The sequence below is a fragment of the Leptosomus discolor genome, chromosome 3 (genome assembly GCF_034619465.1).
Source record: "Leptosomus discolor isolate bLepDis1 chromosome 3, bLepDis1.hap2, whole genome shotgun sequence".
Taxonomy (NCBI): domain Eukaryota; kingdom Metazoa; phylum Chordata; class Aves; order Leptosomiformes; family Leptosomidae; genus Leptosomus; species Leptosomus discolor.
In genome coordinates this window covers 42,878,614-42,901,012 of record NC_141393.1, presented here as the reverse complement: position 1 = coordinate 42,901,012, position 22,399 = coordinate 42,878,614, and the positions used below count along the sequence as shown (strand labels likewise).

The following is a 22,399-nucleotide window of genomic DNA, read 5'->3' as shown; positions in this document are numbered from 1 at the left end:
CAATCACATCACCAGAGAAACAAGAGGGAATTTTACATCTGTTCATTGATGCTGTGCCTTCTCAGGAGCAGATGAAGATAAACTATGGAAAAGCAATACAAATGCACACCTTTAAGAACACTTTTGTTTCCTCCACCCATGGAAAAGCCAATGCTGTCAGAAAGCTCTTATCAGTAACCTGACATCCAATACAAAAGAATAAATACACTTTTTTTTTCAAAGCAACACATTTAAACTTCCACTGAAATTGAGTTACAGATTCTCCTTAATTACATTTCATTTAAAAAAGGCAAAAAACCAAAAATAATTCTGTGCATTGGATCTGTTTCAAGGAACTAGAACATACTGGTTTATGTCTCACCACATTTGAACAAGGGAGATAAAACACGTAAAACAGGACAAGGATTAAGGCACCACGGCTAAGTAGCCTTCCCTAAATCATATGGAAAGCTTGTGGCAGAACTGGAAACCAGCCCTGGGAAATCTGACTCCCCTTACCATACTGTAACAGAGCTAGATAATACAACCTTTCAGTTCACTTTGCCTAACTTAAAGTCACATTAAAAGGAAAAATTAATTTATTCTGTACATTTACTTTTAGTAGTACATTAGGACAACTGAAAGAACAACAAACGTCTCCAGTGCTGCCAGTGCTTATAATCCTATTCAGTTGCTCTATAGTATTTTTCTTAAACATGTAGTTTCTGGAGCCATGTAATGACATAGAATTTACAGCAACAAAAATTGCTTAATAGTTACCCAGGATAGCAAATACGAACAGGAAAGGCTCAGAAACCAGATGGCTCATAAATATGTTTATTTTAATTGATGATTTTTAACCCTATCTTGTAATGTGAAATCTGACATTGGAGAATTAAGTACCAGAAGAATGGAGAATTAAGTATCAGAAGAACAGTGCTTGCTATATATTTACCCTTTGTCAAGCTTAGAAAGACTAAGAAAAATACTTTCAGCTGTCACTTCTCACCAGCTTTGTTTCTTTCTCCTTTGTGTTTAGGTCACCAAGAATAAAAGGACATGCTTAAGAGTATTCCTAAATGTAGCTGAACTTTTTTTGAAAACTCACGGGAGCACTTTTGTGCGTGCTAGAGCTTATAAAACATTTTGTGTATAAAATTTAATCCTGGGCCCCAAGCTATGTTACTGTCTCCCTTTTATATGATAAATGTAACCCCCAGCTCTCCACCTTCAGAACAGATTCAGTCCTATCCCTAATTGTTTCAGAGGACCTCCTGTAACAACTGTCTGTACAGGGTACGGGTCGAAGCTGAAAAGAGATTATTTTGCCTGAAGAGCTAAGGGGAGACTCGAAGGCTACACAACATGGTGTATCTCTTATTCCTCAGTACTGTAGCACCAATGATAAGATTCAGGCTACTAGTGTGAATTTTATGTCCCCTAAAACCATTAAAAGTCTTGATAACTGGATGCCAAAAACTAACAAGGTCCAAAATTAAAAACCTGTTATAAACAGAACTAGATAGCCAAGAACAACGTTCTTCATATGCAGGTTGTCAGCTCACTGACATCTAGCTGACAAGGCTGAGTTCTACCACTTTCTTCCTTGCAAGAGAACAGAAAGCAGACATTGCTAAGCTAGATGTAATAAGGGTGTATTCACCTAGTCTAAGTTCAGGTATTTAGCCCTATAGGTTAGTTTCACAAGACACTTCTTTCAATGACTGGGGGGAGAGATTCAGAAAAAAAACAATAGTTTGTTTCCCAAAACAATTGCTTGTTCCTCGCTTCCTCTGGCCTCAATGGGAGACTGACTCCCTTCTTATCCTTATTCAGCAATCACCATCTCCTCAATTGTACATACACTGTATAGGGTCACACTGGAAGAGGCAATTAAAATTATTTACAAAAAAGAAAGCTAGCTTTTAACCCAGATAACTTCAAAGCATCCCTACAGTCTGACTGACACAGTCAAGATGAGACCATGCTGCGCCTTGGGGCTTGGCAGGAGAGGTCGAGGTGGGCATGAATGCTGGAGAGCTGAGCTAAACAACGCCTGAATGTTGAACTTCTTCATGTTCACTCATCCTCAAGAGCCCTAAGAAATCCAGTGGAAGAATCAGCACTTCCATGTTTGAAATTTACTTGACACAGGGCATCCCCGCACCATTCTCAGTGGGAGAATGTCAGTAACATTATTAATTGGGCTGTTGCTTCCTGTCAATCCTCCTTCTTGCAGCCACAAAGCAGTTTCTATCAGTAATGAAATAAGTTCTCTAGCTTAATCCACATGTACCCTGGTACTGCAGTGAATGTAAATTCTGGTGAAGCTTAATCGAAAAATAACTATTACCTAGATATACCATAGCTGATAGCTTGTACATACCACATAAGTCCCTGCAAAATAGTAACCTCTATATTAAATATATAATTAAAGTATTATCACAAACAATTACAAGCAACCCCTAAGTATTGTACAGTTTTGGATAACTGTGTCCACCAAGGAAAGTGTGGAAGACAGCTTGTTTAAAGCATAGCTTTTTTACATACCTTTTCAGGTCCTAAAACAAGTGAGAACAATTATTCTCCCTCAGGAATAAAACTCCAAGATTTTTCCTTTCATTAATTTTTATGCATATATATGCAGGAAGGCACACAAGAGAGGAAAAATATGTTTGGATATTACAATGAGGATGGAAGAAATAAAAAAAACTATGCCCTGTCCAAAACTTATCAGGAAATCAAAAATGAAAATAGCTTTTAGAGGGGAAGCTAAATGCTTCTGTCTAATCAGATCAATCTAGCACAGCTCTAGATGAGGTGAAATGAGCTAGATCTGTGTAAGTCCTTCTTCTTTCTATCCACCTGAATATCCAGAATACAAGCCCTTTTGAAATAACTAAATAAAAGCCAGCTTGGTTTATTCACCCCTATAATTAATTCACAAGGTTATTTTTTGCAAATCTTACTTTCAAATCTCTTCTCTAGGATTGCAACAGACTGACAAACACAATCTGTCAAACTCTAGGAAAGTTTAAATTCTTCTAAGAACCTGATAGATCTTGAAGGGCCAGGAGGCATCTGGGACTTCAGGAAAGTTGGAAAAAAAAAGGCGATAGCAAGTATTCTGTGATGATTATGCTATCAGGACTTATAAGATTCATAAAGTCCAGTGTCTCATTAAAATCTAGGCTGAACTGTTAGACTGCATGGGGTTAAAGAAAGCTACTTTCAGAAGTTTAAAATACTATTCGGGCTCCTGTAGTGACTGTAAACACAGAAAACGTTCCCGTTGTAAATTACATACTTTAAAAGTGTTACTCATGTAAAGAGATCTGGACTCCAGCACAGTACACATTAAAATGCCATAGAGCAAACTCTAAAAACATGTTAAAGACCAAGGAAATTTCGAGCAGTCATGCTTTTCTACGACTCTATTTGCTGAAGTCAAAGTAGCAAATATGTATTAATCACTCAGGGCTCAGTAGGAAAAAAATTATAAATAGCAGATACTTGGAAAATTAAAACTGCAGTTAAATATAACAACACAAACAGAAAATCAAAAAAAAAATCAAGATATCTAAGGAATCAGAAGTGTGTAAGCATAATTGTCCTTGCTCCTTACACTGTCCAAAATATTAGTCAAGACACCAGGGTCTGCAAAACTGACAAACAAGCTAACTATCCAGTGAAGGAAAGCAGTTTTTCAGTTCCATTCCAGTTTGAATTCAGCTTTGTCTGAGGCTGCCCAGGTTCAGGCTGACAGCTGCTAACCCTTTTTTTTGGTAATCCCAAACCACACTGGCTGGGCTCATGGTCTCCACTGGAAAAGAGTTCCTCCATCCTGCTCCTCTGCCCAGCCCTGGCCATCTCCCATCCTCTCTGTGTATCCCCACAGTTTCCTCTTGCCTCCCTAAGGCCAGGAAAGCAGAGCAGTAGTTGTGAGGCAGAGCAACAAAGGGAAGTTTGCAAAAGCACTCAGAGTTCACCCTCAGCATATAGAAAAAAGTCTTGGTCACAGCTGCAGAGCCACTCACTCTGCATCGCTACATGGAAGCAGGCGCTTGTGAGGGTCCCGTGGGGAAGCAGAAGCTGGAAGTGAAACTGCTTAGAAGCCCACCATGGTTTGAGGTTGTTCCCGTGCCAACAGCATCTCTGCTGTGGGAAGCAAGACTTCAGTAAACTGTGATTCTGAACCAGTAACCCATCAAGTTCAGTTCTCATTGAGGTTCCAATACGACTGTCGTTATTGGGTCAGTTCTGATTTAAAGTGGGACAAATGTTCCAGTTTGGGTTTTGTTTGGCTCCTGGATAGGACAAAAACTCTTCACCATGACAATGCAGGAACACACACTTCTCACCTCCTGTGCTTTATTCTGTGCACCAAAACACCATCATATCCCTCCGCGTACTTCCTAGCGTGGCTCTCACTCAGTTACTTTATCACTGTTATGTTTTTAATATGTGAATATGAATTGACATAAACATAGACACAGGGGAGAGATGTGGGTGCTTTAACCCCAGAAAGTTTGGCTGTTGATGCCCTTAAACATATGCTGTGCTACAGACTAGGGAAAAAAAAACAACTAAGTGAGTAACTGAAATGCATGAATAAATGCATCATTCTTGATGCATTCTTTGGCTGATATGCCAAATCCTATGGGATTTCATATAACAATTAGCTGAAAATCTGTGATGTCTTATTAACAGACACGACTCTCCCGTTAGATAGGGCAAAAGTTAAGCCGAGTTACAAGGACAGATCTGTGTATTTTGGAGACTTCAGCTTTTAATTGTATACTTCAGCCTCATTCTTAACTATCTTTAACTGATGAGCCTGCTGTGTCAATAGGTGTCTCTTCTGTTTTTTTTTAAACTCAGCCAGTGCCATTGTCAGGGAGTTTCTTTCCTTCATATAGAATAGAATAGTTCAATTGGAAGGGACCTACGATGATTGTGTAGTCTAATTGCCTAAAATAAATATAAAGCCAGTTAGAAATCTTAACAAGTTTTTCCACCAAGTTGAAGACAAGGTTGTACTGAATCATGTAAAGTTTCTCCATTTTCCAGTCAGCTTTATGTTAAGGAACACATACAGAAAACCAACCTGAATTCTCCTAAAAAGATAAAACCTGGCCTGTGGATGAGTAATCTTACTGAAATTCTGAGTTCTTTATTCCTCAGTATATATAGCAGAGTTGCTTTTTCTAGGTGAGGAAGACTGGAAGGTCATCTCTGTTTCCTTTTACATAATTTCTCTCCATTTTCATTACTCGTAAGGGGTTGTGGGCCCAGTTGTGCTGGTATCATACATACTGGAAGAAGCTGCAGTGTGGAGGTGCATCACCTTGAGGAAAGCTCTTAGAAACAGCACACCTGAGAGAGGCAAAATGCTTCAGTGACACCCTGCCACTTTCTTGGGAGCCATAGTCCTTTAGGCAGTGTAGAGACTCAGTGAGGCCCTGACACCGCATTTGCTCAGTTGTAAGGGTCCTACACCCTGAGGTCCCTTCTTGCACATCCAGCATAAAAAAAGGCAGAAACCTGGCATTCACCAGGCATAGCCCCGTCAACCCCTGATAGTGCTGAACCAGTCGCAATCCAAACCAAAGGCTCTAGATGTTCCTCCTGAGCACCATAACCCATCAGTGTGATCTGTCACCACTCTCACAAGAGACCTCGGTTCTCCGTGTTCACTCAGAGCACATCTGTCAGACCTGCTGCAAGTCACCTCTTATCAAACACCTCAGCTCACCACGTTTCCAAGCTGGCCTGCTACCCTACCTGCCACGGGTTTCATCTTTGTGCACACCCTGTCCTGCTGAGAGCAGGACACATCAAAGCACTGGGTTTGTTACACTCCAGGACAGGACAGAACCAGAAGAGCGATTATAATGGAATGGGAGGAAGAGGAATTGTAAGAGGAAGGACTGATGCTGAGAGACAGGAAAAGACTACAAGCCTGATCCAATTAATTAACATAATTAATGTCATTATTTTCCTCCTCTGATTTAAGCATTCAATACAGAAATCACGCTTACTCGTAAGAGTCTCAGATAAAAGTCTCCAGATACAGAAGGCAAGATGTTGCACTGCTGTAACTGTACTCCCATAGAGGTCCATCAATTTGCGTTAACTAAGAACCCCATGGATTCCTTCCTCTCCATTTATTTCTGGAAAGAGCCTACCTGCCTCTCAGCAGCTCCTTTTGCTTCTGCTTTTACTAAAGGTTTGCAGAAAGTTCAGGTTATCTTTGTTTCCTTTATTCCTGAGGAATTCGATCCAATACAGCTACAAAAAACAGTACCAGCCACTGTGTATTTATGCAGTAATGATCACCACCTGCATGCACAAATCCAGGTACAAATCGGTATGTGGTATTACAAGATAACTGAGCAGCTTTAATACAGGATTTTCCAAGTTACTGGCAAGCCCAAAGAAATTTAAAAAAAACCCAAACCAAAACAAACAGAAAACCCAAAAAAACTGTCACAGGTCAACCTGAAAATTTTTCAGAAGTTTTATAAAATTGCAAAGGCAACACATTTCAGGAAGTGTTGAACTATAACATTTCATGTCAAAACTAAACATTTGATACTAAATCATGTTCTAAGATTTTTAAATAAATATTTAAGATTTTTGAATAGAAGACTTCTCTAAGCAAAAGTTTAAATAAAAAAAAACCTCAAACATTAAAACAGCTGGATTCATTTGAATGTCTCAATATGAACTAACTGGTGCACACACAAAACAAACCTCCATACCTAACAGCTCCAAACCTAGACTACTTCGTAAAGCATTTTAGTGTCATCACATCAGCATTTTTCACTAAAATTAATTCAAGGTGAAAATTTCTTTCCGCTCAAGTCACAGACATCACAGATGCACTTCTACACACCAGCACAGCCAGCACACACCCCACCACACATACAAGCAAGCTGAAGACAGGGACCCTCCTGTGTATCTGTTTAGGATTTGGGGGGATGGGAGAGGAATGCTTTTGAAACATCGCTGGACCGGAGCATCCTTTTCTCCAACTTCGATCTTATGGACTAATCTGAAACTGCGCAACTATGCAATGCTGATAGAAAGGTGGATTTCTCCTATGGCTGATCACAAGACAGTGTCTTCAGCTCCAAAATAATGATACACAAGGCTCACTACCTGATTTCTTCCCCCTCCTTAATCTTCCCTCTTGATGTAGTTAGAAATCCCCAGTGTTTGTCTGCATGTGCTCCCTTACTGCGGGATTCCCATATATCTATCCTATCCTTTCCCACTGTATTTCAAACAGTCCTCAGTTTTGTAATGTCTGTGACTTAAAAAGAACTGTCTTTTTCTATTTCAAGGCATCCACCCAACGTTTGACTTTCAGTGACAGTCATAGTGCCTTGAACTGCATATGCAGACTAGGAACAGTATGTGTAGATATGCTGTCATTTGCACAGCAAAGGACTGTGGACCTAACTCTTAAGACAAATTTAAAGGATCGTTTGGTGCTGTCCTGGTTGGAACTAATTAAGTGAAAATACTGAAACCACCACTATGCCTGTGTGCTATTCTAACTGAACAGAGATAGGCACAAGAAGAAGAAAATAAGAAAGAAGCTCCTCAATGAAAAGCCCTGTCCCATCCTCTCTTGGCATGCTCTCCTCCAGACAGACAAAGTGATACACAAAGCAGTAAAGGTTTGTCTAAGTGAGATAGATGCGCTGGTTTAAGTTGGCTTACAACCAAACAAGGTTCTCCTATACAAGCATCTTCATGCATGTGTGGGCTGATTAAACTTAAACCAGCTTATACTCGTGCTATAAAACAGACCAGCTCAATCCTGAGAGGCAGACAAACCCAGGGAAAGGAAGAAAACCTTCGAGGCTTCTGAAAACAGCTTGTTAGACAAATGCAAGGAGGAAGTAGCATCTAGGAATGGGGCATTCACCATTGCCATGATGATATACCATTCCACAAACAAATAAACAAAGGGTTGGCTGTCTTACTCCTAAACCTGCCATCAACCTCCGCATGCCTCTCTCCCTTAGAAAGGATTCAACAAAACTCAAACCTGTAACTATTCCTCAGGCTGAAATTGAACATAAGATATTCTGTTCTGAGACAACTCGACTACAAGTATTGGAAAGGGCTGTAAAGAAAGACTGGCAAAATGCCTCTAGTACTATTATCTCAAGAACTGTGGTTATACTCAATAGCTAAACTCTGAGCAATGACATAAACATGACTGCACTTTTGGAAAGGTGTTTGAGGTTTGCCTGGGACGTATGTTGTGCTGCAATTTTACACATAGTTTGCCCTCCACACCCAAAGGCAAGAGCACAACATCCAGCTAAGCACAACCCAGTTTTTCATAGAGGAGAAATGAACTGACCTACCCCCTCCACCAAGCTCAAGTAATCAAATGAAAATCATCCAATATGAAGACTCAAAGAAACGCTGGTGCTTAAAATAAAAAGAAAATTCTCCCATACATTCATCTGGTGGCTTTTTTCACCTTCTTCCTAGCCATATCCTGAGACCTGAGGCTAGCCTCTGAATGGCTGTGAAGTTGCTTTGACACTGAACAATGCACATCTGTGCACCGAGTCCTTTACTGGTTTGGGGGTTCTTTTTCTGAGGGTTTTTTTCCTACTGTTGTTCTCTACAAGTGTCTGACTTTTCTCATAGGGTCTTAATTTTTGCACCAAAAGGAGTTCCAACCTCCTCCAGTGTTTTGGTGTGCCAAGTTTTCAATGGATGGGAACTCTGAAATTACCCTTTTAGGATATAGCTCATTAGAAAGGCATATGCCAGTCAGTAAAACAAAGAAGGAAATGTAAAGCCACCCTGAGAATATGCTCCAGGAAATCTTCCTCAGTGGAAACACAAATGGTTTTTAAAAATAATTGACTACAGAGTCTGAGAGCTGACCATAATAACACATTGAGACAAGCAATCCCCATGTGAAGACTGTGACAGCAGCTATACAGTTAAATGCTCATGCATCCAAGTCTCTCCCTGGGTGACTAAGATTATTTTTGGCAGAAGATTGGACAGAGATTGTAAAATGTACATTTGTTTTCATTTAGCTCTTTACTTGCTTTCTCTGAAACACACCTTTTTTAATCTCTGTCCTAATACAGTCATGCTTCAAATCACAGACATGGAGATACAGCAAATATAATGACTATTCCTTACACTAACCTTATTTGCATGTTGAAAGTCTCTCCACCAAAAACACTGGGATGATACTTAGCAGCTCTTGATGAGACCACATGCCATGAGAACTGAGGCTGCGGGGGACACACAGCTCTGCCTGCATGGGGTACGCTTGCCCTGGGACCCTTTGACAGTAAAGCAACTTCCTCCCAATAGGAATAACAGGCCCAAAAAAGCCCGAAATCAAAACCTCTGTGCTATGCCTTGCATTAAATTGTAAATAGAACTAAAAGATGAAACTTGCTTAAAAGCTGAGGTCTCAGTCTTCATATAAAAGAAAATACATAGAGGTTCAGCATTTAGCCAGAGAATTTCACTGCGCTAGCAAGAGCAAGCTGTAGCGCCAACAACCTGTTTGCCTTACCTCCTCCCCTGCTTGGTAGTAATATGATTTGCTACAGTGAGAAATACAGAAGCGTCTCCTGATCCTTGTTTAAGGGTCAAGATGGTGTCCCTGTCTCTGGCCTGGGGGTACTATTGTAACTTCAGCTCTCTGAGAAGTTCAGCATGTCCCAATACAGGTTTTTCTCTGCTAATTTTCATAATGAGTTTGCTTGCCACTGTGCACATACAGTAAATGTGTCCCACTCCTACCTTCTTCTCCCATTGTTGCTTGCATGCATGCTGCCGCTTCCCAACTTCTCTCCTATTACTGAAGCTTCCCTGCTAACATCTCCTTCCTTTTCTCCTACTGTTATTTCATTCCTCTTGCTGCATTTCAGAACCAAAGCTGATAATGACAAACAGCAGCACAAAGATCCCTTTCAAAACTCAGGCTGAGCATCACTTTCTAGGTAGAAGCTTGCAAGCCCATCTTTCATAGTCCCGATACCTTCTTCTCCCTTTATCTGTCATTTCTCTGCTTAGACAAAGCATCTTCTCCAAACTACACCTTTTTCTATACGCAACCTTCACTACTCCTGGAGCGTTACTTTCACCCATCTCTGCACAGTAGTCCAAGAGAAAGCAATTCAGTAACCAGAGAACCAAAATGGTCCTGGGGTATAGCTGTTCATTTCATGCTGAACCCTTGGATAATGACAGCGCCTGCTTCCAGCCTAAGAGCCCTCGTCAGTAGCAGCCTTTCTAAAACTACAAATCACCTATTCATTTCAGCAAACAAGATTTACTTAGAATCAATAACCATCAAGATTTGTCTTCCTACATGTCACCTGCTTTATATATACTTTCTCCCCTCTCTCCTTTTTTTCCCCACTGTTTTGAAAATAATGCTTTACTGGTTTTAAAGGTAAGAGGGAAGGGGCAATGAAATAAGTCCGAGTCCCTGGGCATAAGAGGGAGTTTGCACCATAAGGAGATGGGGGGAAGAAAAATAAGTTCCTTACCCACAGTGGTGACCCACAGCACCAGCTGCGGGAGCCGGCTCATGGTTGTGCGGGGTGCGGGCAGGTCCCAGCCCGGTGCGCGGCTCCGGAGGGCCGTGCCCGGCTCTTCCTGCGGGCTCCGCAGGGGCTCTGAGGCTGGGCTCGGGCTCCTGCTGCCTTGGACGAAAATTCCCACCTCCTGTTCAGGAAGGCTCGCATGGGTCCTAGAGCCACCCTCCCTTCCTTCCCTCCTCCTCCTCCTCCTCTCTTTTTGCATACCGCTGCTGCACGGTCAGCAAATCCATAAGGCAGTTGCTTCAGACATGAACACATCCATCTATAAATTTTTTAGGCATTAGTATTCACTAGGAAAAGCTGAATTCAGCATCTTACTGAGTTGTTCCCCTTCCCAGTCTTCCCTTGCAGCTGCCTCAATGACACACGAGAGACACGCGCGCTGCCTGGACCAAACTCAGCTCGCATTTAAGATGATAGAGAAGATTCCCTTGGCCTGGAATTCCTTTCACTCACTGCCCTGAAAGAGAAATCAGACCTATTCACACGGCCTGGATACCTGCCTTTCTTTCCTTAACTTCACTTGCGATGACTTAACTCCTGGGCAGGACAGCCTCAGTTGGTGAGACATCCAACAGGGACCTGCAACACAAGGTGTAGGTACTCTGCCTGCAAGGTTGTGCATTTGCTCTTTAATCACTTTACTCGTTAAACTCCTTTTTCTTCTGGTCCATCAGCATTTCAATTACATTGGCTCACTCTGTCTTCAGTTTGTTTGCATGTGGGTTTTTCCTTCACAGGGATTTTATTTTAAAACATCTATTCTTTCTGTAATCAGAATATTCTTTCTTAATAATTCTCCATGAGGATACCCTTACTCTGGAATAGGAGTGCTTTATCCGAAATTAGCATAATTTATTATGGCCGTGGGCTACAATAATTCTGATTAGAAACTGTTGTGAATTTAACAGGTAGTACCCAAGTCTTGAATAAAATACCATTCATGCTGTAGGCACCAGAGAAATTTGGAGCCAATGTGAATTAAAGCCCTGATAAGTCTGGTGGATCTGGCGCTTTCAAAGCAGAAGTCTGCATTCCATTCTTAATTGCGGTTCATAGACTAGACTAAAAATTTAGTGAATTTACTTAACCTTCTGTGAATCTTCCACTGATATCTATGAAAAGTATGCACTGCTCAAGAGTAGAATTTGCGTTTCCACTGTAACCATACATTTGGATCTCCATATTTGCTCTTTGTTCAGCAACATGTTCAGCATCTATTTTCAACAGATTTAAAGAGGCATATTTCTGAACACAAACTGGATGATTTGGAAGAAAATGTCATTCTGAGGCTTTCCTCTATGGCCACATCAATTACAAAAGTATGGTAGCAAGAAAGACAGACATTACTTGTTGCTTTTTAACTAAGTTTAACTGTCCCCCAAGCAAAGTAATAGACCAAGAGTAGTGTGTGTTCCTACACAAGACAAAAAAAAAAGAAAAAAAGAAAAGGTTGCCAGCTTTCCATCTCTTCATAAATAACTTTTTCGGCTAAGGCTCTAGGAGTGCAAAGCAGGTAATTTTTTTACTCCAATTGGTAAAAAATTGAGGCACCTCAGGAATTTCTATACTTGCCTAAACCCTCCTATGAACAGAAATGTAAAATACCTGTATCTGCAAGGAACTGGTAGCATCAGCAGAGACAAACAAAATAAACTGTTACTGACAATATTCAGTTTTAAAGAAGTTCCTGTTTTCCATGGTTTTCAGTTAGTTTGGCCAAGACAGATGAATTCTGAGGCTCATTACAGAAATGTGAAGTATTCTATTAAAACGAAATAGATGCATGTGATGCTTTTAAGCAGAGAATAAAATCAGAGGAGGTGACTAATCTCTGACCTGCTGGCTCATTAGCCAAGTTTTAGGATTTGAGTCCTGGCTCAGAAAGTAAACCTTGGTCTACTGGAAGGTCCTAGGTTAATCCTCAGTGAGGAAATCTACATCTGGCAAACAAAGGAAGTCATCCAATCCAGACAAAAACTGGTATTTTAGGGAATCAAAGATTTTAAAGATAAAGGACAGGACATGGAAAAACAAAAGTTTCACAACGAAAAACACAAGAAAATATGCAAAGTGAGAAAAAGAATAGAGGTCAGAACAAAGCTCAGCATTTGGAAATAGGTGCATGAAATACAAGCAAATGCCACTCACTAAAAGTTTGCAAGTGGTACAACAGCATGCACAAGAGACAAAATGCAACAGCAACATGAGAATGACAGCAACACCATTAATTCTACTCCGTAGAACTAATTAGGAGCAATGGACAATGCTGCATCAGCAGAGAACTGAACTGTCAATTTGGAAGCAAATGTGACCATTACATGCTTCTAAGTTGGGCACTGATGCACAAGCAAGAGCACTGACAGAATCTGGATACCAGCAATTGAAAAAACTCACTGATCTTAAATAATGATACCATCTCTGGCTCAGCAATTCAAGAACAACCTACTGGAGCCTGGGAGAGGGAAGCAGATATGGTTATCCTGGCCTTATATTCTTCTGAGGGCATCCATTATCATCCACTGTTGCAAACGCAACACAGAGGGCAGCACAGAAATCTGATCTAACCCTGTTAACATCTCAAAAACATTCAGAACAGGGTTGCAAGACAAGTTCCCACCATGCTACCAAGAAAATTCCTCAGAACTGAAGGGAAATGAGATGCAAGCACTTACCCGCAAAGCAAGCAGAGCTCCAGCAACAGGGGTCTAGTCACTGCCAGAAAAAAAAAACGTAGAGTTTTCACTTACATGCACACTCAGGAGACAATAATTTTAAACAGTGGAAAATATTCCCCATATACAAGAACACATTGGAGTGGTGACTGATACCAAATGCATTTCTAGATGGGACACAAAGTAAATCAAATGTTCACCTAGCTTCAACACCTTCTTTGGGAGATATCATTCCCCTTTGAGCTGTGCATGGCATAGAAAGATACAGCACACTTCTGATAGCATATATAGTACAAAAGTCTGTATCATGACATTTTAATCTAAGAAAAATATGAGAAAAATACAGTCAGAGACTTTATAAACCTTGCATGGAAAACAAGCTGTAGGGCAAAACCTAAACAAATACCATGTAAATTCCTGGATGGACATAACATCCAAGGTGAACGTGGCAAGATGACTCAGATGGCTACACTAAGATGAAGGACTACAGACTCGTGTGAAACATGAAATATTTAAAGAAAAGTGGGCTCAGTCAACCTGCCTCAGCGTCCTGAATACTGCTCTACAAAATTGTCCAACAGTCATAGGATTTAACTGTTACAAAAACATCTAGAAATCCAAAGGCATTAACCAAAGATAGCCTAGTCAGAGATACAGTATCTAAGTGCAAAATTAACTTGTTTTCAGATTCTTCTACTGAGAATATTAACAATTTTTCAAAGTTGTATGGTCAGACTTGAAAAGCATAAAAGAAATTCAGTGTTAGTGTTCATAAATAAAGAAAGAAGCTTTGGCTTTACTCCATAGTCATTAAAGCTTCACATCTTCATGCATGGAAGAACTGTGTGGGCTAAAACTGATCATAAAACTCTTTACGGCCTAAGGGATCTGGCAATTCTCAGCCTAACCCTTCCCACAAGCAAAAGGCTACAGAAGTATTTTGGTTTCAAATATATGATTCCAGTGTTGCATAAAAATTAAGCAAGATTGTTAGACACATGGTCACTGGAGTACTTGACAAAAGAATTATGAAGCAAAAATATCCAGAACAAGATTTTATACCTGTTACACACATAATCTCTTTAAAAAGAAGTATGTATCTGGTGTCAGATGAAACGTGAAGTTTGATTGCTGCAGACATCACTGAGGGCAAACCCCTACAGAAAGTAATTGTGGCCAGTGCCGCAGATAACACTACTTGCTCAAATGGTGCATAAAAGCTAGCAGAGTGGCTTTACTCCTTAAAATTCTGATAGGTAATACAGGGTTAAATTTCATTGTTAAATGTGACTGTTTCAATACATATGAAATCTCAGACATCAGAGAAAAGTGTGTTAAAAAGGACATTGACAGAATCATTTAGGCATTTAAAATCTAAAAGTAGGACCAATGGTATTTTACATGAGCCTAAGATAAACAGCAAGTTTGATGAAATTGTTATGCTTGTTGCATAGGCCGGAGGAGAGGTAAAGATGTAGGTCGTGTAAGGGGGGAAATAAAAAAGTAGGCATAGATTTGTCACTGCTGGCTGGGAGAAAATCAACTTATTTGTGTCCTAGACTATCAAATTCATTCCCATGTAGAAGAAAATATGTGTAAGGAACCATTTGTGCCTGTCAGTACAATCCTTGCTGCATTTTAGAATACCCATGTTAGCAATGTCTGACAACAGGACACCTTTAATGAACATGAGTTTTAGCAGTTTGCAGTGAAGTATGTACAAGACATGTCACTGCAAGTCCCCATTATTTCCAGTACAACAGGTTAGCAGAAAGTAATGTCAAAATAATAAAGCACCTACTAATGAAAAATGACAGAGGCCGTATTCAGCACTGTTAAATCAGAGCATGACAACAGCAAAGCATGGCTTGTCGTGTGCTGAGATTTCATTCAATGGAAAACTGAAAATGAGAGTGTCTGTGCTACTAGAAATGGATATCAAGAGCCCAGGGGGACTTGTAGATATCTAAGGAGACAAACGTGGAAAAACAGCAATCCAAAAATTCCTTTCAGTACCTGGAGCTCCTGCCATTTGCCCAAGACAGAAAGCTCTTAACTGTGAAGGCAAACCATCAGGATGGCAGCCAAGACAGTTCAAAAGTCACAGGAGTGTGTCATACAACAAAACCAATGAAGAAAAAGGCCACCCTGTGAGTCAGTTGCTGTGTAACAATCACAGGAAATTGTGTTTTCTGAAGTGCTTGCTGTGTACAATTAGAATTAATGAGGCCATCTGAGAACATATATGACCACAACTTAGTAAGAGTCTGTGGACACAAAAGCACTCTTCTTTCAATAGCACCTTAAGCTCACAGACTACCTGAATGACTCACAACTTCTTTGTGAGATCCTGAGTTTAAATTGCTAGTTGTCTCCCATAGCAGCAGCTGGGCCATCTGCTCTTGCAGCAACATCATGAGAAGGTGCTTGGTGCTTCCTATAGGGGCCCGATGTCACCTAGTACAGGAACTGGCTACAAGGGACAGCCAAAGTTCAGTGAGGTACCACAGCCTGGCCACAGCACAACTTTTCATTGAGCTGTAGGGGTTGAAAGAGTGGCATGGGAATCAGTATTTACCTTTCCCTTAAACCAGGACACTGCTTCACCTGGTGTTTCACTATCTGCCTCTTTTCCCCTCCTCTGTGATCTATTGCAGGTGCTCCATTTCTGCTTCCATCCTATTAAGTCTTTGCTTCCAGATGCTGTTTCTGACCCTCCAGGTTAACGCTGAGAAACTGAATCCTTTTGACGATCCAAGAGCCACAATCAGGCCTGATTTATGCCCTATTCCTTATTCATCCTTTCTATAATACCACTTAAGAAAACGTTTCTGTGTTCCTCTGATTACTACCTTTCACTTTGCTTATTTTTACCAGACTTTTTGGAAGCATTGCTTTAGAAGATGGGAAATTCTCCTGTCATGTCTGTGTAGAGCTTTCTACCTTTTAGTGCTTAGATGTCCGCTCTCCTTAAACACAACAGGAAACTGTAGCTCCACCACTCTGAAACAGATTCTTTAAATAGCTTCATTTCTCAGTGTGACTTTTAAAAAAACAAAGTCTAAAATCTTGAATTTCTCCTAGAGGCTTCAATCTTTTAGGAGTTATATGATCATCTGATGTTTATACAACAATCTCTTTCAAACAAGATGGAGTTAAACAAAATAGTTTAAGGTCCTTATACCCATACAAACTTCATCTGTGGCCATGAAGCAGCATAAACTGCATTCTGGTTCCTGAACATTCTTCTCCTTCCCTGCACAGGGCAGCAGAATTCTCATCCAGTGTCCGGAAGTCTCACTTCTTTCTTTCAAATTTACATTGCTTTCCACAGGATACTCTCTGATATGGCTACCAGCTGGCATATGATGACATCCAGTCTATGAGGTAACTCCCATTGTAATTTAGCAGACTTTGATTGCTATTTATGCCACCTAGACAAGCTTGCAGGACCAAACCCCATCTGCTAGTGTCCTATCTTAAGGGAGAAATAAATTCAAAATGAGCATGCAGAGGAGTTAGGTAACCTGCCAGATTCCAGGCCAGGCAGAAAGAAATGGACCTCCAAACTGGGAGACTCTGATACAGGGAGAGGCTGGATGATCCCCAAGAAGCTCAGTTTGAAAAAACTATGCAAGCCTCAGAAGTGATGGCTGCAAAAAGGTAGGTACCAAGAAGCCAGGGAAACTCTGAGGACTTTGATGTAACTCATAAAGTTACTAAAAAAGGCCAGACTAAGAGAAAGCCTGAAGGAAAGGCACCAGAACGCTGTGTGGGGATGAGGAGAAATTTGTTTAGAAGTCTTTTAATTTTCATCTGCTCAAATACATCTGAGTTTTCTCTCAGAACCATCTTTTTCTAGTTCATATTCTAATACAACCTTATAGTGTGAAAGTCCTTCTCTTGTTTACCATGTGGTAATGAAAAAAGACAGGAGGATCCATCTCAAAAAAATTTCCACCTCAAAGTCCTGCTACAGAGGCACGTATTTATTATGTAATTAAAAAAAACAAGTCTGCAATTTCATTGCAAGTATCTCCATCACTGTGTTACAAGCAGGATAAACGAGGAAGCAGAATTCTATGCTGATTGTTCATTCATCCTTTATTTTAAGAATTGTATCATAAATAAGAGAAACAAGTAAACAAACATTTGTGGAACAAGACTAGGCAGTGGTAAAGTGCTGATTCAGTATTTTTACAATAGGACTCAGTCTGAGGAACTCTAACCAGCTAAGAAAGATGAAGCACAAAACCCAAAAAGTGTTTCCTTTCTGATGCTCTGAGGCTGAATTGCACACCCAAGTACAAGGCAGGATTGTGATCTTTATCCTTGAGACTCTGCCTGTTCAAACATTATTTTTGGCATGGCCTGCGAGTATGGACTTCCTTAGTAGGATTCTGAATAACTGGATTTCAAGTATCTACAATTTAATTTCTCTAAACCACCTCATGTGACACCTCCCAAACAAAAATATTATATATTTAAGCTATGTCTTTAAAACCAAAGGACCCTAACTTTCTCTAGAAACTTTACATACCGATGATGTCAGTCATCAGTGCGATGTATCAGTCACAGTTCTAGAATACCTATAGATTACTGAAAGTACCTTACACACCCCACCTTTTAAATACATATCCACTATGACGTGATCACCAGCTGTGAGCAACACAGCTTTGAGATCTCTGGGCCCAACACATATGAAGTACAGGTAAGACAGAATAATTGTGACTTTAGGTTGAGCCTAAGTATTATATTTACAATCTTAGCTGATTTATGCTTACCGTGACAGTGTCTCTGTTCACCATTCAGTTATACTGAGCAAAAAAGAGGATAAGATTTGATATTTTCTGGCAGGAGTGATGAAATGATTTTTCAAGGAGTGGTTAAGATAGCAACAAATACCATAACTCCTACTATAGTCCACAGGAAAACAACTTTTTAGTTGCTCCTTGTGGGCTGTCAGATGTAAGACAGGATATAAAGTGGGTCACGACAGTAACTCATGCACAGCTGCAAAGCAAAGATTTCCTAAAGGTTTTTTTGGTAGCCACTTCAAAGGAAAGGAAGTTTACCATAAAATAATCTATAATTATTCATATAGATTATGGTAGCAAGAAATTATATGTGTTTTCCCCTGAGATTCATCAATTACAAAAATTATATACCTGATATATCAAAACCTTCCAGTATTAGAGACAGTAGACTGACTCCTTTTTCTGTTGTTAACTAAACAGTTAAAGAATTTGCATAAAAGAAGTATTTTTCTCTTTAGCTTCTGATCTCTCAAGGGACAGAGTATCACAGTATTTGTGCTGATTGTTTTGTCAGCACACAGCTGAAATAGAATAATCCATTATCTCCTTGAGTGTTCCCAAGGCAGTAATAGAACTGCATTAAGAACATATGAAAATGTAAAGAATATGCTAAAATAAATGGTATTAATGTTGTCTACTAATTAGTGCTTTTGCTGATAAATGTTCCTTCTATCTGTGGAAGATCCAACACCATCTACGAACCAACGGAAAATTAGAATGAATAATTACTTTCAGCTTACTGCCTAAGACGTATGCAAACCAAGCAACATGTACTTAAGCCATCATTTTTTCTTGAAGGTTGTGCAGCAAGATATTATTTCCTTATTTACCAAAAGAGTGTCAGAGTTAGAGAAGACTTCAATTTGTCAGCCTTACATACATGAAGAAGCTGAGGCATGTTCCTGAAGATGGTAATCTTTATACCCTGCAGTTTAAAAGATACTGAACACTTCTCAGCAATTAAGATGTATTTTCTTCATGTTGTGTGAACATAGCTTAGTTACAACCCTTAAATTGTTTAAGAACAACGAAGATGAGTAAGAATGGAGACACTTTTCGACTGATGAATGCTAACTGCTAGTGCTTACTCTTTTTTTTAAAGAAACTGTCAAGACCTGCTGTAAAACATTTAAAATAAGATAGTGACTATGCAGTGACTATAAAAACTGGCATTTTATTAGCAACATCAGCCAAAGGGTCTTGTTGACTGACACTGTGGATTAGGTGAGTTAAACGAGTTCAAATAGAACTCGTATTACTTCTTTTTTCTCTATGATACAGTCACAAAATTTCATTCATATTCAGAGTCAGTCATTTCTATAATCAGTCATACTACTGTTCAAATATTTCACATATATCTTTGACAGTTTCAGATGATGTGGTGCCACCACCCTATGTTAATAATTTATTGGGGTATTATGCATATTTCCAACACTCCAGCATGCTTATCTTATCTATTGTTCCAGCTTTAAGTATTCTTGAATTGATTCCCTATGTTACTACTTAAGCAGGTAAGGGAATCATAGAATATCAGCTTGGAAGAGACCTCAAGGATCATCTTGTCCAAGCTTTCTTGGCAAAAGCACGGTCTAGACACCCTGTCCAGCCAAATCTTAAAAGATGTCAGTGAATCCACCACTTCCCTGGGAAGATGATTCCAATGGTTATTGTTCTCATTGTGAAAAATTTCCTTCTTGAGTTCAGTCAGAATCTCCTGAGGAGTAACTTGTACCCATTACCCCTCATCATTTTCATGTGAATCTTTGTAAAAAAAGGAGTCTCCATCTTCTTTGTAGCTACCCTTTAAATAACTGGAACATGGTGATAAGGTCTCCCCTGAGCCTTCTTTTCTCAAGGCTGAACAAACCCAGTTCTCTCGGCCTTTCCTTGTATGGCAGGCATCCCAGTCCTTTGATCATCTTCGTGGCCCTTCTCTGGACCCTGTCCAACCTGTTCCCATCTTTTTTGTATAGCAGGGACCAAAACTGAGCACAGTGTTCCAGGTGTGGCCGGACAAGTGCTGAGTAGAGTGAGATAATGGCTTCTTTACCTTTGCTGGTGATGGCCTTGTTGATGCAACCCAGCAATCTGTTGGCTTTCTTTGCCGCTGCAGCATGCTGTTCACTCATATGGAGCTTGTTGTCCACCAGGACCCCCAGGTCTCTTTCCACAGAGCTGCTTCTCAGCCAGGTAGATTCCAGCCTGTGCTGTACTCCTGGATTATGTTTTTCCAGGTGCACGGCCTTACATTTGTCTTGGTTGAACTTTGTAAGGTTCTTGTTAGCCCACTCTTCCAGCCTATTCAGGTCTTCCTGCAGGTTGGCTCTCCCTTCTGAAGTGTCTACATCCCCACTCAGTTTGGTATCACCAGCAAACTTCATCAGGATACACTTGATCCCATCATCCGGATCACTTATTAAGATATTAAACAGTGTTGGGCCCAATATTGATCCCTGGAGGACTCCACTTGTGATAAGTTGCCAGTTTGAAAAGCAGCTATTTACCACCACCCCCTGGGTGCAGCCTGTCAGCCAGTTCCCCACCCACCACACAGACCACTTCTCTAGACCACAACGCACCAGTTTCTCTAGGAGTAGGCTGTGGGAAAACATATTGAAAGCCTTGGAGAAATCCAGGTAGATAATGATGGAACAACTTATCCTCAGCATTGCCTCTAGGCATATCAAGGATAACAGGGTCATTAGGAGCAGTCAACATGGCTTCACCAAGGGCAAGTCATGTTTGACCAACCTGATAGCCTTTTATGAAGACATAACCAGGTGGATAGATGATGGTAGTGCAGTGGATGTGGTTTATCTTGATTTCAGTAAAGCATTTGACACTGTCTCCCACAGCATCCTCGCAGCTAAACTGAGGAAGAGTGGTCTGGATGATTGGGTAGTGAGGTGGATTGTGAACTGGTTGAAGGAAAGAAGTCAGAGAGTTGTGGTCAATGGGACAGAGTCTAGTTGGGGCCCTGTATCTAGTGAAGTCCCTCAGGGGTTGGTACTGGGACCAGTGCTATTCAATATATTCATCAATGACCTGGATGAGGGAACAGAGTGCACTGTCAGGAGGTTTGCTGATGATGCAAAACTGGGAGGAGTGGCTGACACACCAGAAGGCCATGCTGCTATTCAGTGGGACCCGAGCCAGGCTGGAGAGCTGGACGGAGAGAAATTGAATGACATACAACAAGGGCAAGTGTAGAGTCTTGCACCTGGGAAAGAACAACCCCATGTACCAGTGTAGGTTGGGGACTGAGCTGTTGGAGAGTAGCGTAGGGGAAAGGGACCTGGGGGTCCTGGTGGGCAGCAGGATGACCATGAGCCAGCAATGGGCCTTCATGGCCAAGATAGGCCAATGGCATCCTGGGGTGTATTAGAAGGGCTGTGGTCAGTAAGTCGAGAGAGGTTCTCCTCCCCCTCTACTCTGCCCTGGTGGGACTGCATATGGAATAGTGTGTCCCGTTCTGGGCCCCTCAGTTCAAGAAGGACAGGGAACTGCTTGAAAGAGTCCAGCACAGAGCCACAAACGATGATTAAGGGGGTGGAACACCTCCCTTCTGATGAAAGGCTGAGGGAGCTGGGTCTCCTGACCCTGGAGAAGAGGGGATTGAGGGGTGACCTCATCGACGTTTATAAATACGTAAAGGACGAGTGTCAGGAGGATGGAGCCAGGCTCTTCTCGGTGATGGCCAATGACAGGACAAGGGGCAACGGGTGCAAGCTGGAGCACAGGAGGTTCCACATTAACATTTCACTATGCGGGTGACAGAGCACTGGAACAGGCTGCCCAGAGAGGTTGTGGAGTCTCCTTCCCTGGAGACATTCAAAACCCACCTGGACGCGTTCCTGTGTGACCTACTCTAGGTGGTCCAGCTCTGGCAGGGGTGTCAGACTAGATGGTCTTTTGAGGTCCCTTCCAACCCCTAACAATCAGTGATTCTGTGAAATACACACATTTAAGGGTGGAGAATAAACTCCTATCCAGCCATGCCATTACATGATGTGTCCCATTCATCTCCTGGGACAGGATAACAGATGAAAAAATGTGCATCTGTCTGCACTGAGCAGTCATCAAATGTCAACAGATTTCAGTCACTCTTCAAGTAAGTTCAAAGCTATGTCCTATACTAATCCTTTAAGCTGTTTGCATTCCCTCTGAGGGAAAAATTATATACGTATAGACGTATAGACAGACACACACAAGTACAGAGAATAAACCTTATCTCTTACAGAATTTCCGTAAAATAAGACTGGACATAGGGTTAATTTTTGCAGTTTATGAGTACTGCTTTACACTTGATTCTGGCACA

At 40.9% G+C, this 22,399-nt stretch overlaps 1 protein-coding gene across 1 annotated transcript in view; it reads right to left on the bottom strand.

Moving 5' to 3' along the window:
- Nucleotides 1-10,847, bottom strand: part of LTK (leukocyte receptor tyrosine kinase) — a 100,871-nt gene extending 90,024 nt beyond the window's left edge. The window contains 2 exon segments of the mRNA XM_086462890.1: nt 10,536-10,625; nt 10,628-10,847. Of these exon segments, the coding sequence (XP_086319016.1) occupies nt 10,536-10,625; nt 10,628-10,847 (310 nt within the window).
- Between the last annotated feature and the right edge of the window lie 11,552 nt (nt 10,848-22,399).